Source organism: Lemur catta, chromosome X, assembly GCF_020740605.2.
Source record: "Lemur catta isolate mLemCat1 chromosome X, mLemCat1.pri, whole genome shotgun sequence".
NCBI lineage: Eukaryota > Metazoa > Chordata > Mammalia > Primates > Lemuridae > Lemur > Lemur catta.
Window position 1 is genome coordinate 53,123,530 of NC_059155.1, and position 16,217 is coordinate 53,139,746.

General features: G+C 46.6%; 1 protein-coding gene across 1 annotated transcript; it reads right to left on the reverse strand.

Annotated features, from left to right (window-relative positions):
• Window positions 1-376: 376 nt before the first annotated feature.
• On the reverse strand, window positions 377-3,427 carry LOC123628442 (zinc finger X-linked protein ZXDB). Its single transcript, XM_045538154.1, has one exon. It carries the CDS (start codon window positions 3,025-3,027, stop codon window positions 625-627), a length of 2,403 nt encoding a protein of 800 aa, XP_045394110.1. The 5' UTR covers window positions 3,028-3,427; the 3' UTR covers window positions 377-624.
• Window positions 3,428-16,217: the final 12,790 nt, after the last annotated feature.

Below are 16,217 nucleotides of genomic sequence, written 5' to 3' on the forward strand. Positions count from 1 at the left end.
GATTTCTACAGATATGAAAAATTACCACAAATGTTACCTATGATAATTGAATTGTGGTTTTTACCAAAAGAGCAAATAACTGTTAGAGATATATATTGAATATTTATGGATTAAATGATGTCATGACTGGTACTTGTTTCAAAATAATACTAGAACAGAAGGAGTGAGTACGGATTAGTTAAATGAGATCATTCATAAATTGATTATTGTTGAAGTTAGGTGGAAAGTACATGGATGATGTTCATCATAAGATGTAACATTACGTCTGTTTGAGCAAAAAAGCACATGTCATACCATCATTGGAAAACATCCTAATATATTTAAAGGAAATAAATATATTACCAAGGAACCACAGACCGGAAAGATCTTAGACACCATCTATTCAAACCACCTCATTTTATAAATAAGGAAATTAAGGCTCAGATAGGTTAAGTGACTTGCTGAGGGTCACACAATTGCTCAGTTCCAGACCCAAGATCAGAATTCTCAACACTTGTAGTCCAGGGCTGTGTTCTTTTGCAAACCAACAAGAAATGATTGCATTTAAACATTTAGTCCAGAATATCCTCAAAATTGGCCGTAATAACAGTAAGCCACATGGTGTGAGGAATGAATAGAGTTGGTTCATACCAAAAACGAGCTGCCAGTCACTGTGATGAGATCTGTTTCTTTCTGAGAACCATGGTTTCCTGCGGGATTGGAGAATCCAAACTGGGTTTCCTCTTCCTGTCCAAAGAAGTCAGAGTCAGGAGGTACGTTCCACTCTGCTTTGGCTGGTGTCAGTAGTTCTGAGACACTGTTTTCACAAAGGGTGCTCGAAGGAGTCAGAGCATCTGTGTCCACCGTTAGCTTATTGCTGGGTGTCAAAGCTTGGGGCTCGAGACTGGAGTTTTTCATAGCCAAAGAGCCCAGGGATCCCAATGGCCCGGCACTTACACTGGAGGCATCATCCAAATCTAAGGGGCTCTGCTGAAAACCAGCGGCTGCCGTTCCAAAAAAGAGAGAGGTATCCAGACTTTGAGGAAGGTCACTGGTGGCCATCAAGGCCCGAGGGTCCACTGCCTGCCCTAAGGAATTATTATTATTAGCAGGGAGGTTCCCTGCCAGAGTTGAGCTCACAGAAGCCACATCAATAGTCAAGATTCCAGAGTTCACCAATGCTGCGTCCAGCACTGCAGCAGAACTACTGTCAGGCACATCAGAGAAGAGAGACACTATCTCTGCATCGCTGAGATCATGCTGTCCCTGGCTGGTAAGTTCACTGCTGGGCGTAAGAGAATTTGCGGCTTCTAGCTGAGCTAAGAGATCCTGGCCGATGTTGTGCCTTTTGGCCATGTGGGTCTTCATGCTGTGCTTGGATGTGAAGAGTTTATTACAAGTGGAGACCGGGCAACGGCTTTTCCAAGTGTCCACATCCTGCAGGTGTTTCTTGGAGTGAATGTAGAGACTACTGCGAGCGGAGAACCTGGCACGGCAGCCTTCCACAGGGCACACGAAAGGCTTTGTGCCCAGGTGGGTTATGCTGTGGCCTTTCAGATGCTCGGCCCTCGTGAAAGATTTCCCACAGCCTTCCACAGGGCACGTGAACCTCCGGTCATCGTCGTGCTTCCTTTTGTGCCTTAAGAGTTTGGACATGCTGGTGAAGTTCCAGCCACAGCCATCAAAGTCACAAAGGAAAGGTCTCTCGCCGGTGTGGCTCCGCAGGTGAATTTTCAGCCTACAAGCCTTGTCATACTGTTTGCTGCAGCCAGGAAAAGAGCAGGAAAAGAGTTCCTGTTCCCTGAAATGGGCGCGGTTATGGGAAAACAGGGCACTCACCGTGATAAATGTCTTCTTGCAGCCGGAAAACGCGCACTGGTAAGGCCTCTCGGGCTCAAAGTGGCTGCGCTGGTGGGCGCTGAGTTTGGCCTGTGTGGGGAAGCTCTCCTCGCACACCTCGCATTTGAATGAGTTCTCCTGCTCGTGGCCTTTCATGTGTGCCTTGAGGTTGTACACGGTGGTGAAGCTCTTGCCGCACCCCTCCGCGGGGCAGCCAAAAGGCCGCAGTTTGTCGTGCGACTGCAGGTGCCTCTTGAGCTTGTAAGAGGTGGTGAAGGTCCAGCCGCAGCCACCCAGTGGGCACTTGAAGGGCCTCTGGCCCTGGCTGCTGCTGTGCGTCAGCAGGTGCACCTTCAGCTGGTGTTTCTTGGCGAAGGTTTGCCCGCACTGCGCCTCGGGGCACAGGTACAGCACCACGCCTGGGCCGGGGCCCAGTGACCCACGGGGGCCCAGGGCAGTGGCTGGTCCCTCCGCCTCCTCCTCCGGCGCCGGGACGGGCGCCGGTTCGGCCGGCTCGGCCAGCAGGAGGTCGGGCGGCAGCTCCGGACAGTCACCCGGCTGCGCGGCGTGCGGGAACCCAGCCTGCGGGGCGATGAGCCCCGCGGGCTGCGGGGCAGGCCCGACCCCCGGCTCCCAGGCGGGTGGTGGGGGCGTGGCCAGGGTGAGGACGCCGTTCTCAAAGCGCAACAGCACGTCCTGGTTGTGGACAGTGACGGTGCCCGCGAAGGCCGCGGCGGGGCCGGGCCCTGGGGCGGAGATCTGGGCCGGGGTGGGAACCGCGGACAGGCAGCGGGGGCCCGGCGCGGGGCAGCCCGCAGGGTTCGCGCCGCTTTCGCCCCCCTGGGGCCCCGGGCCCGCCTCGGCCTCCTCCCTCCACTCGGGCCCTGCGGCCTGACCGGCGCCTGCGGTCTCCACGTCGCCACCCACCGGGTCAAGCAGTACCAGGAAGAAGTCGTCGCCGCCGCCGCTAGCGTGATCGGGCCTCAGCGCCAACAGGCTCGGGCCAGCGCCCCGTGAGGCCGTGCGGGCCTCCTCGCGCCGCCGCCCGGGCCCGCCATCTTGGGGGCCCCGGAGCAGCAGGAGACGACGCGTGGGGGCCTGGCCAGCCGGCGGGTCAGGGCCTCGGTCGACCCGGCCGCCGCCCGCGGGGCTACCGCCACAGCCGCCCTGTCGTGTCCCGCGAGCCGGGAGCAGCCTCGGGATTTCCATCTCGGCGTCCGTGAGGCTCGGCTGGAACCAGAGCCGCGGAGGAGGCGCGACCCCGCCCCCTGCCGCGGGCCCGAACACGTTCCTGTAAGAAAAAAAAAAAAAAGTGCAATGCGCAGAAACTGGCCCTATCAGATATTAAAACGTATTTAACGCCACAGTGATTTAAATATTCTGGTACTGGGTCTCTGGAACAGACTAGAAAGCCCAGAGGCAGAGCCTGGTATGCATAAATATGTTCCACAATTAATAATAGTTAGTGTTATAATTAAGGGGATCTTTGGAGGTAATGGTGAAATGACAGCTCATTCAGTAATGGTGCTGGAACACCTAGCTAGCTATCTGCTAAAAGCAATTTAAATCCATACCTCGTTGTATATGCCAAAATAAACACACCCCAGCCCCTCCCAGTGCTAAGTACGTTGCTTAGTATTTTTCGTGTGTTAAAAATTGTCTACTGGCTGGCTGGATTGATGAATGACAGAAAATTCCTGGGAGAATAAACTTTCTATGTGTCAGCATTAACCCGCCATAGTGATAGCGTTTCTGCTGGAAATGTCCTACTACCCCCCGTCTCACCTCCCTCCCCCCACCACACACCGCTGCCCCAACACAACTTCCATACTCAGAACTGTCTTGAACAAGGTCCTCGGGAAAAGTTGTCACATAGTTAAATTTTTGTCCTGCCGATGCAGAGATTAGAATGAATAAGAGATGGGGACAAAACACAGTAGCACTGTTCGGCCTAAAAATGCAAAGCCTGGAGGATGAAACAATTTATACTGAAATCTGGAAAACCCAACCGGCTCCTTGATTCTCCCTATACAGTGCACAACCTAAACCAACTCTTTGCCCTTCCACCTTCGGTTGTGCCAGGAGAAATCGCATGTCCAATCTCACAGCGCAGTGAGGACACTCCTCAGGTTACTCTAGATTCACCAGCACATGGAGGTCTCTGGGCAGGAGTTCCATTTAAATGTGGTAAGGTTAAACCCTAAGCCACAGCAATTTACTCTGCCGAGTATAATGCACAGGTGACCTCATCCAACAGCCCTGGTGTACCTGCTTGCATTGAAGTGTGGCTGCCCAGTCTTACTGTAAGGCACTCTGCCTGTGATGTCTAATGATCTTATCCATGATGATGACAATCCTCCAATGTGTCTGTCAACAGTGAGTTGGGAATTGACACAAATATGGGGTACAATGTCTGGTAAGAGAAAGGTTTAGGGTGATGACTAGATTATGGGGTACCTATCGTTTAAAAGCCCCTGGCTTTCCCCCTCTTTTAATGATGGTGGACACTTGTTGGTCTCTTGACTGAAAGATCAAGCTGTTCATCCGTAACTGTCCAAACCTCATCAAAATTTCTACTCCACATGCTTTTCTTTTTAATACCATTTTTGGAGGAAACATTGTTCAAATCTGAGATACAGAAGAGTGCATACAACATATCTCTCCAGTTTAGATAGTTTATACAAGCAAACACCCATGTAACCAGGACCAAGGTCAAGAAATAGACCATTGCCAGCCTTCCAGAATACAACCACTGCACTCCTCCCAATCACAGCCCACACCCTCCCATATGGATATAGTCATTACCCGGACTTTATAAGAATCCTTTCAGTGTGTTTCTTTACAGCCTGGCCACTTTTGTGCGCATCCCTAAACAATACGGTTTATATGAAGTTATAGAAACGGAATCATACTGCATGCTTCCTTTTATGGTTTGTTTCTTTCACTCTGAGTTATATTTGAGCAACTCGCCCATGTTGTTCATAGTAGCTATAGGCAAATCCTTTGTCTCCATTGTTGACTAGCATTCCAGTGTATGCTTATAGCAAAGCGATTATGGTATGATTATACCATTCCATTCTACAGTGGATAGACGTTAGGGTTGTTTCTAGTTTTTGACTATTATTATGAACATTCTTGTACATTTCTCATGGGACACACATGTACAAGTCTCTCTATCATATACATCCAAGAATAGACTCACGGGGGAACAGGGTATGGATATCTTCAGCTTTACTAGATGGATGCCAAATTATTTTCTGTAGTGGTTGTGCCAATTGTCAATCCTACCAGCAGCACAGAGAGTTCCTGTGCTGCTCCACATCTTCAAGTATTGCCAGAATTTAAATTTTGCCAATCTATGGGTGGGCAATACCCAAATTATTATTGGGCTTTAGCACATTTTCGTGTTTATGAGCCTTTTGGATTTTCTGTTCTGTGGGAGGCCTGTGCAAATTTAACTCTTTTAACCCATTTTTTTTCTATTCTATTTTCCATCTCGTACTTACTGATTTAATGAGTCTGTTATATATTTAAAATACCAGCCCATACACGTGGCCAAAATATTCCCTTGCTCTGTTGTTTGTATTTTCACTTGCTTTGTGCTGTGTTTTGTGAACAGAAGATCTTAATTATAATATAGTCAAATTTATCATTCATTTCCTTATGGTTACTGCTTTTCTGTTTTAAGAAATCTGTTTTAAGAAATCTTTTCTGTTTTAAGAAAAAAAAAAACCCCTAGGCCATGAAAATATTCTCTGTATCGTCTTCTAAAATATGTATGGTTTTGCCTTTCACAATCAGGTCCTAATCCACCTGCAATTGCTGTTTGTGTATGGTGTTGAGTAGGGTCCCATTTATTTATTTATTTATTTATTTATTTATTTATTTATTTTTCGTGTGGATATCCAATTTTCTCAGTGAATGGCTTATTGAAAAGTCTTCCGTTTTCCAATTGATTTATAGTGCCATAAACCAAGTATCAACACATGTGTGGGCTAGATTCTATACTCTCTATTATAATGTCATGGCCGTATTTATCTGTCTATTTGAAATACCACACTGTCTTGATTACTACTGATCCCTAGTCAATCCTGAATAAAAAGTTCATCCAACAGCTTGTCTGGGTTCTAATTAGCATTGTGTTGATATTTTAGATTTGCCTTCTTCTCAGTACTGAATGTTTGATTCATGGTCATGGTCTGTCTCTCCTTTTAATAAGATCTCCTTTAATGTGCCCCGGTGATATTTCATATTTTCCCATAAGATGACTTTTTATCCTAGGTACGTCACATTTTGCAAATACTGTCTTTGAAGTTTTCACTGACTAAAGTGTTGCTGGTAAATAGAAGGCAATTGGCTTTTTATGTTAAATTTTTATCCTACAGACAGCTAAACTCTTTCATTGATGTTAATAATTTATCTGTAAATCCTTGTAGAACTTTATGTACACAATCCTATCATCTACAAATAATGCCAGACTTTTTTCTTCCTTTCCAAACATTTAATTCTTTTTGTTGCCTTACTGCTCTCTCCGGGAACCCCACTCCCCAGGATACTATTGAGTAGAAGTGGTGATAGTGGACATCCTTACCTGATGCAGCTCTCAGAGAGAAAGTTTTAAGTGATTCTCTGTTAAGAATGGTGCTTGCTGTAGATGTTGTGTTCTGTAGCAATCTGAATCCAATCAGGAGATAGAAAGTACACAACGACCTAGGAGGGGGAATTTAACATAAAGAATTATTAAACTATGATACAAGTTATAATAAAATTCCATATAGAGTTTTCTGGGGCTGAAGGAGACTACCCAAGGAAAGGCAAACTTAGAATGGGGGCTCCTCCCCAAGGCTGGAGCTCATATCTCTTTGGAGAGGAACCCACTGGGTGGCAGAGAAATTCTACTGGTTTGTTAGTACCTGAGCTGGTTTATAGATCCAGACCTGGTCTACTGTCACAGGGCAAGCAGGAAGCAACCTTTCAGGATGCAGTAGTGTGGACCAGCCATAGCTGGTGGCCAGTATGTGTGTGCGTAGTAGGCGATGGCGGACCCGGTTCAGTTGGTGGCCTGGAATAAACAATGCCCTGTGTACAGGATCGGCCAGGGGAGGTGTGTGTGTGTGGTGGCAGGGGGGGGGTCGGTGTTGGGCGGTTTCCGGTGCTGGAAGGACTACATAAACCTGGCAGTGTGTGTGTGGCTGGGGAGCAAGTGAGCAGAGGGAAGCAGGGGGCAGATAACTTGCAGCACAGGATGTCCCCATCAAGAGGGCCCCAAGAAGCTGATTCACCAGGCCATACCAGGACGGCACGTTTGCTGAGGGACAGTTTCTTTGGGTCAAGGCCTGGGACAGCACACCCCGAATATCCTCATATCCACACCTCTAAGAACCAGAAATCACAGAAAGGCCACTTCCTCCTTCATTGTCCCTCCAGAGCCCTCTGCTAAAGAAAGCATAACAGTGTACTCTGTGGTGTTACTTTGACAGAGAGATGCTTACAGAATCCCTCCATTTTCAGACAGCACACATTGAAGGGTGAATTTGGAGCTGAGAGGCAATAAATTGATACCTGGCTTCCTATCCTTTATCAGGTTAGGGCAGTCCCTGTTCTTTTTAGTTTGTATGAATGGTAAGCACCCTACCTGCCAGGGTTACAGTTCTTAGCTCACGCAAGGGAGATTTTCTACCTCACTGTTGTTTCTCTGGTGAAACAATGATTTAAGCAACAGGCCTGGCCATTTCAGGAATTTTAACTGACTGCTTAGGATTCTTGGTGGACCCAGGGTTCGCTGGCCTGAACTGAGTTTACTGCAAAACCCAGCTTCTGGCACAAAAGTGTGTCACTGGCTTAGTTAGTGCATAGGGCCCGTGAGGCCTACAGTCTAGCCCTTCGCAGGACTTGTCTGTTCCATCTGCAAGGAAAGCTGCTGAGATTGCCTCTTCTGCCATAAGTATGAGTAGCAAATGTTCTCCTCAGGAATAGACTGGTTTATACCTTAAATGCTGCTCTGCTCTCCAGCACCTGAGCTATAAACAGGGAGAGAAGGTGCTTGGATTTCATTTAAAGTCATGCCTTACAGAGCCCTATCTTTGAAGGAGCAGGGTAGTGGATTCCAACAGATTAGTCTTACAAAGTGTATGCCTTTAACCATATAGACAAGTTGAGTGTTTTATTCACACTTTTCTCAATTCTGTTTAGGATCAAAAATTCATTGGAGAAAATAGCACGTGGTTTTTGCATTCTTACGTGGTAAACAGTCTATTAGTTTGTGATTGAGCGGGCAGCATGTATTGAGATGGAGAGACACTTTAGTAAAAATAAAAACAAACAAACAAACAAAAACATTTTTTTTCTCCTGGTGTGTTCCACAATCAACAGGTATAATAAGATACTACCAAATCATGAGAAAAAAATACTTTTATGGCTACTCATCCTTCGGTAATCTCCTCCCGGGACTGCCAAAGTACAGAGCATATTCACCTCCTATATTCCGAAGCCACAGATGACAAATTAACCCACAGCCTTCTATTGACACACAGGACTGGACTGGGCTTCCTGTCCCAGGAGGCAGCCTGAGACCTTGAACACAAGGGCCTGCACATGAACTGGGAGTTTATCTTTTATTTATTTATTTTTATTTTTATTTCAGAGTATTACGGAGGTACAAACGCTTTGGTTACATAAATGGCCTTTTCACCCCCCTACAAGTTTGCCCATTCCCCAAACAACGCACACCGCATCCGTTAGGTGTGGATTTACCCTTCCCCATCCCCTCCTCCCCTCTCCCACCTGCCTGACACCCTATGAATGTTACTTCCCATATGTGCACATTAGAGTTTATCTTTGTATTTATTTATTTATTTTTTATTTCAGCATATTATGGGGGTACAAAAGTTTAGGTTACGTATATTGCTTTTAAATGCTGGCCCCACCTGCTGCCTGGTCCAGCTCAACTGTCTTAGCTGTCACTCTGGCAATGGTGAGACACAAATGCGAAATCGGAAATTCCTTCACTACCAGGAGGAACAGCTCTTTAGGCCGGCCCCCTGGGTAGCTGTCACCACTAGACACACACACTCAGTCACGCTCACTTGCTAGAAATCTCTTAGAGCTAGGTTTTGTGGAAAGGCACACCTCCAATGTGCAGTTTCTGAAGGAGGTCTGCACAGATGTGGTGTCTCTCCTTGTAGGAGAAAGGGGAATTGGGGGCTCCCTATGCAGAGCAGGCTGGGAGGAACCCACCACGGGTTGCATCCTCCCACTGACAACCTTAGTGACCCCTCACAAAAGAGAAAAAGGAGGAGAGAGGAGGTGTGGGCAGCACGAATGTGCAATTCTTGTTCACTGTGTTCCTCATCCCAACCTTCCATGCTCTGGCAGAGAATGCAGATGCAGAGCCAGGGCCAAGGTCTGGTGGTGGTTCCTGAAAATTCAAGTAGTTGTTTCCTCTGGTCCAGGTGGAGGATGGGGGTAGAGGGTAGGGGTAATTCTGTGTGTCTTCTAAGGGACCAGTCACACATTTGGCGAACTTGATAACCCCTGCACCACAGAAACCAGCCCAAACACGGAGCCCTGCACCCTGTGCTCTGCACCCCCCTCCCGAGAATATAATACAATTTCCTAGGATGAATGGTCTCTGTTACAGTAAGGCCCAGTTTCCCCTGGAAGTTTTTATGGGTGCAGGGCCTTTCTTTCTCTCTCCTTCTCGTCTGAGTAGAAAACACCCCAAACCACACTCGGGGACCACTGGGTCACTACAAGATACAAGACGTCAATCATCTTCCTGTCCTGACTACTCAAAAAGGTACGTGCTACATTTCCATTGCCTTTCATCCACGTGACCTTGTTGAGCCTAAGAAATATTGATTGATAGAAATGCCCCATATATTTTTAGAGACAGAAATGATTTCAGGAGTCTGGCAAGGCTTTGCCCTAAAGGAAAATGTAAACATGTTATTTCGCATATCAAAAGCTGCCTCGCCTCAGGAGGGCGTCTCAGTGGTCAATCCGGGCCTGTGGCTCTCACCTGCTTTGAAAGACAAAACAGGTTTTGCCTAGAGCCACGGGATGCCGGAGCTGATCAACAAAGACAGGCGCTGCGGGAGCCCAGCCTGGCCCAGACGGAACCATGCGGTTGAAGTAAGTAGCATAGGGTGCTGCTCATGGAAGACTCCTGCAACCATTTCTGTCTCTAAAAATATATGGGGCATTTCTATAAATCAATATTTCTTAGGCTCAACATGACCTGGCGAAGATACAAACCACTGGGTATCCATACTTATCTTCACCTTCTGGCCATTTCACTGTCACTGTCACTGCCACCCTCCCTCCTCCCGGATTGTTGTCCCTGGGGCCCCAAGCAGTAGCCAGACAGCCTCACTTGGGCCTGGCCTTTAGCTCTGAGTTCTCTATCAGATGAATCGTGGACTCAGGCTCAGCTCGGGGAGCAGGACCTGGCGTGAAAACAGGTTCACAAGCCAGATGGTCACCTTGGTCAGGAGAAAAGCTTTTTCCTGCACCTGGATCAGTAGCAGAGTTACTGGTTTTCACACCATTTATCCCACTTAGACAGATGCAAGGTCCCTGCTTCAAAGCCCAGTGGACTCACATGGTTGGCTGTTTCTTCCTCAGCTTTTTCCAAACTCTGCAGGCCCAGGCAGAGGACAGCTCTTTAGATCCTGACCACTGGCTGTGTTTTGCCTCACTCTGCTCTGTACATGACTTACCTTTCCAAAAAAACAAAACAAAACAAAACAAATAAATAAATAAATTTTAAAAATCCCCACATCCCCCAGGTTATGAGACCTTTGAGGAGGACCTTGAAGGATGAAGAGGGGTATTGGGAAACAGAAAACCTGTCCATAGCAATCGGTTGGAATTTTTTGGTAAAGGAACAGTTTGAATCGGTTAGCATGTTTGAGGGCTTGACTCATCAAGCGATATTTGGATTAACTGCTCATCACTTTTTCTGTTTTCTCAGCAGCAGGAACCTAATCCAGAGTGTTCCTTAAATATCAGACTTCGGACACATAATTGCCCACAAGTGGTTCACATCTGAATCAAACAGGCTCCTAGATCATCAAAGTGGAAAACAGAACCTTGCTTAAGATGCTCTTTACTAACAGTGAAGGAAAAAAATGTACACTCATAGAATGTGAAGAAATACTTCGAAAATATGACTCAGAATGTGAAAAAGCAATAGCACATTAAAATAAACAAAACAAATAAATCATGAAGATTACTTATTATTAATCTTTAAAGAAAAGCTAACTGGCTATTAAATTCTCAAAGACTTTGAAGGACTTAAAGTATTGTTTTGTGTGTTCTTTGACTAAAGACGTGTGTTGCCATCCCTTAAATTAAAAAAAAAAAAATCTCTATGTATGCACTCATAAGCCCTAACCGCAATCGAAATGGTGACCATTTCCAACACCTCCATAAGTTTCGTCATTGCCTTTTGTGTTGCTTCTTTCCCTACCCATCCTCATCCCCATCCCTAGGCAACCACTGATCTGCTTTCTCTCACTCTAGATTAGTTTGTGCTTTATAGAATTTTATGTAAATGGCACCATACACTATATACTCCTTTTTTGTCTTTTTAAGAGCGGCATAATTAGTTTCAGATTCATACATGCTGCTATTTCTATAAATAGTTCATTACCTTTTATTGTTGTGTAGTACTGCATTGTATGGTTAGTTGGGTTGTATCCAGATTTTGACTATTACCAATTAAGCTGCTATGAATATTCATGTAAAAGTATACGTGTGGACCTATGCGTTCCTTTCTCTTAGGTAAAAACTCAAGGGCAGTAGTATGGTGAGTGTATGCTTAACGTTTTAAGTTCAGGTTAACACTGCAGATTGATCTCACCTTGCTGCTTAGAGTTCTGTTGATAGTACAAATCGAATGGATTTAATCTCAGACCCTGTCAGTCAGATTAATCAGAGTGGTTGATTAAGTGGCATATTGTTATATCAGTGGGCTAAAGATAGCCTCCATACATTGGCCCCTATGTCCGTTACTTCTTCACAGCAGGCTAGGACCCTTGCGTTAGCTCAAAGCCCACCAGCAAAAACTGTAATTTTTACATATGCAATTGCTTTAAATATAGCCCAAGCAAGCATATTTGTAACCATTTAAAGCTTGCCTGCTTTGCATAACCCACAAAACTGCACCGGACATCTAGCCACAGTTAGGGCAGACCCAGGGGCTATTAAAGACCCCGTGCCACTGCTTGCCTTCAGAGCCCTGTCACCCAGAGGCTCCCCCTCTGGCTGCTCTATCACCCTGACACATAAGGTCCTCTCCTATTTTCCTCTACTCCAGGAGTTGTCTTGCTCTCTTCCCCTTCTGGGCAGCAGCCCCCTGGTGCTGCTTCTGGAAGGTCTCCTGTTGTGAGAGACTTCCCCTCTCCAGCAACCTGTCAAAGCACAGGCCAAAGAAAAAGCTCCTTGTGTGTTACTGCCATCTTGTGGTTATATTTTTTCCCTGCTCTGCCTGGAAATCTTGGAACTCACCCCAAGTGGTGAGGAGGATGGGATTTTGGCGATGAACAAGAAATTAATTGGCCTAGAGTCCACCCAGTCAGTAGGACAGTCAATTCGAAAATCAATCGTAGGCATCCTTAAGTGCTGAGACTCGACATTTGGAATGCCTCTGTGCCAATCCGGCATGGCATCTCTCATTACCGTACTGCACAGTATACTTTTTGCAGTCTCCTCCTGCGCCTCTGTGACCTGGTCTAAAGGTAGCACCAGTATTTGAGTGAACCCACACCATTAGAACTGACTTCTGGGGTCAGACGTGCCGAGCTAGCCTGGGAAGGAGGTCAGCCCACCCATCTGAGTCCCCTATTAGGTAAGCATTGAACTGTGTGCACCTGTGCGCCTGAAGAGGAAAAAAACAAAAACAAACAAATAAACAAAAAAAAAAACAGAGGGAGTCTATGCCTCTGGAATGAGGGTGAACCACCCCTCACTCCATAACAGGCTACAGTGGGAGGAGCTCTCTGCAGGTGGTTTGAGGATTTGGGGTACTCTGAGATGTGAGGAGGTCCCCATCTCCGGAGACTACTAGGCAAGTAAATGAGCCAATACGGCAGAGTCATCAGGCCAAGGCTGGTCTCCTAAGCACAGCTAGAGGAGAGGCCTTTGCAAACAAGTAGCATGCCTCTGCTGTTGTGACACTCATTTATGCTGTTGCACTTGTCATCATGTCATCCCCTCCCCAGAGGGATATCAATATCCCAACCCTTAGGCGGAGCCAGCTAAAGTGTTACTTAAAGTGACTACAGGCAAGGAAGTTTATATCTCTGTCCCTCCCAGGACTCTGTAGGAGGTTTCTGACAGGCTGAACAAGTGTTCCGAACCAAGAGACATGTGCTGGCCTTGCTGGCAGCAGTGGATCACCGGGATTCCACCTGGAGAGGAGGTAGAAGCCCAAACTCCTGCAGGAGACAGTACGGAGGAGAGGAGCCTGGAGAGGAGGAACAGTGCTCTCCAGAGGATAAGGCAGCACAGTGTCACCATGATAGGCACTGGGATAATTTACACTCTGCTTTGCCAGCAACCACACAGAAAGTAATAAAGACAGAGGGAGAGCCAAGAAGAAGGGGTCAGTTCTTGCTCAGGAAAGGAAACCCATCCTCTCTCTTACCTGAGGCCCAGTGGCCCAGTCTCTCCTGAAGTACTCAGGCCAGGAACTAAAAAAAAAAAAAAAAAAAAAGCAAGGGGCTGCTTCGCTACATAGAACATATCTGGCAGGGAGTGACTTCCACCTAATACGGTAATACGGGATGAAATTAAACAACTGGCTGCCATGGTACACGATGGAAAAACGGTGTCCCTACTAAATGGGAATGACCCACAGAGAGGCCTTGGACCCCAGTTCACATATGTATTGTGGAGGTGTATTTTTGTGGCTTAGAAGGCTGCCCAATCTACATTAGGCCTCATAATGGCCTGGGAAGATGGTTAATGGAAAAGGTTAGCCAAGGCCAAAGATCTCCTCCACCAGTCAGGGATGTTGGAGTGGGCTTATCAGGCAACAAATGATGTGGGGCATGATGACTTGACAAGTCTGGAGGAGGCTGAATTGAGTCCTGAGGTCCACCCAGTTGTTTTTCAGAGGGGTTCCGGAAAAAGTCCTCTTTGCTGGGCATGGTGGCTAGTGCTAAAATGACTCAAGAGGCCATAGCTGGCCTGGATTTAATAGAAACTCACGAAAAACAAACTCAGGGTCAGGTGTTCCCTGTTAACACCACAAACAACACCCTGCCTGGCCTAAATCAAAATGACTGTCAACAGTGAGGCTGCCCCCTGCTAGGCCAAAGAAACCACCTCCAGCCAGGCCCCCCTGTAAGTGTCAACCCTGAGATGAACAAGAGAGGTTAATGCTGGACCCTAAGGAATAAGGGGGATCCCAAACTGGATAATCTCTGGTAAATCGTTGGGGCAATTGCAATACTTACTAGGATTAGATTATGACCCCTGGCTGGCTTTCCCTTTGGAGGTAGGCTTATCTTTCACAGCTGTCCCTGATCACTGCCAGTGTCTGGGGATCCTCTCCCACATAGGGATCCTGTGGTCTCGGAAGGGCCCTTCTGAAGGACAATCGCCCTCTTACCATATTAACTGCGGTTTGGGCTCCAAAAAATAAACAACACTGGCTAGCTCTCTCAGCCAGGGTTGCCCCATACTCCTTAATCCCAGGAAGCACTCTGCTTCAAAGGGACCCCTCCCCCAGTAGGTTACCTGCTTGGGAGGAGGATTAATTAAAGGGGTAATTCCCCTATTAACTATTAAAATTGGCCCAGTTTTCCTAAAAGGATACTTCTGTCCTGGTCCCCCTCTCCCCCAAATTATCCATTTTCCTATTATTGGAGCGGACCTCTTCAGACAGCAGGTGAACTCATGAAACAAGACTAAGCTTTTTTTTCCCTGCTGGCTGGCACTTCCTGGTGAGAACCAGTTAAACTTCCCCTACTGGTTCGGGTGGCAAATACATCACAGCAGCAGCTAAGGCAAGACACTGAAGGATGATGGCCTGTCACAGGAGACTTAGATAAAGAAGGAGTACTGACTGCTACCATCTCACCTTTTGATTCTCCGGTATGGCCTGTGCTAAAAGACACTACCACTGAGTAGAGGCTAACTATAGACCACAGAGAGGTAAACAAGGCCATTCCCTTTATTAGAGTGTTGAGCCTAAGAAATGTAGATTTATAGAAATGCCCCATATATTTTTAGAGACAGATATGATTTCAGAAGTCTGGCAAGGCTTTACCCTAAAGGAAAATGTAAACGTGTTAGTTTGCATATCAAAAGCTGCCTCGCCTCAGGAGGGCGCCTCAATGGTCAGCAGCAGCTGCTTTCCAAGGTGACACTGCAGTCCGGGCCTGTGGCTCTCACCTGCTTTGAAAGACAAAGCAGGTCTTGCCTAGAGTCACGGGATGCCGGAGCTGATCAACAAAGACAGGCCACCGGAGATGAGGGCTGATCATAGGATATGCTGCCCGAGCCGGCCCAGACGGAACCATGCGGTTAAAGTAAATAGGCACAGCTCACGTTGACTTCTGAAACCTCTGTTCTAACACACAGTAACCAGAGCCACGATGTCTCTGTTTTTGCTAAAGTAATAGCCTTATCATAAAACTTAGAAGTTTGCCCTAAGAAGATTTTATAACTCATTGTTCACCTAGATAGAGTTAGTTGAAGGATCTGTAGTAGCCTTTTAGAAGGCTTTGACCCTAAACCAAGCTACCTATTGTTATGTAAATCCCGTTACCCTTGGCAACCGAAAACCTGTACCTGCCCTACCTATAAGTATCTGTGTAAAACTTCAGTCTGGGTTGCATTTCTGCGGGAAGAGATGTAACCTTCCTTCCGGGCACCCTGCTTTATCTATCTTCATAAATATTTACTTTATAAACTATATCTTTGGCTCTGTGTATTATTTTTATTTCTGTTTCCTACTATTTTTTTCATCCTTTGCCACGACCCCTGTCTGAGGGACCCGAACTTTTGCAGGGAGTGTAGCTAACTCCCTGCATTAGAGAACCTCTATCTGATACTGTTGCCTTAATGGATGCCATCCAAAATATCAACAAGTTTCTATGAAATCCAGGGCACCTATGGCTTCTTGAATTTGAACCTGGAGTTATAGACTTGGCTAATGTGTTCTACTCAGCAAAAATGTTGCAGTTGAGTCAAACACATTTTGCCTTCACCTTTGAGAGTCAATAGTACGCCTTTACCCAGTTGCTTGTTGGGTACTCAAATAGCCCTCCAATTGCACAATCTTTGCCCACAGGACATAGATATTTGCCCCGCAATTTCACCAGAAACTAGGCTTTGGCATTATATCGGTGACATCCTCCTCACTGAACCTGACCAAGACTCTGTCT

What these genes read in the sequence shown, in the direction of transcription:
- LOC123628442 (XM_045538154.1), bottom strand. Translation starts at nt 3,027, where the DNA reads ATGGAAATCCCGAGGCTGCTCCCGGCTCGCGGGACACGACAGGGCGGC.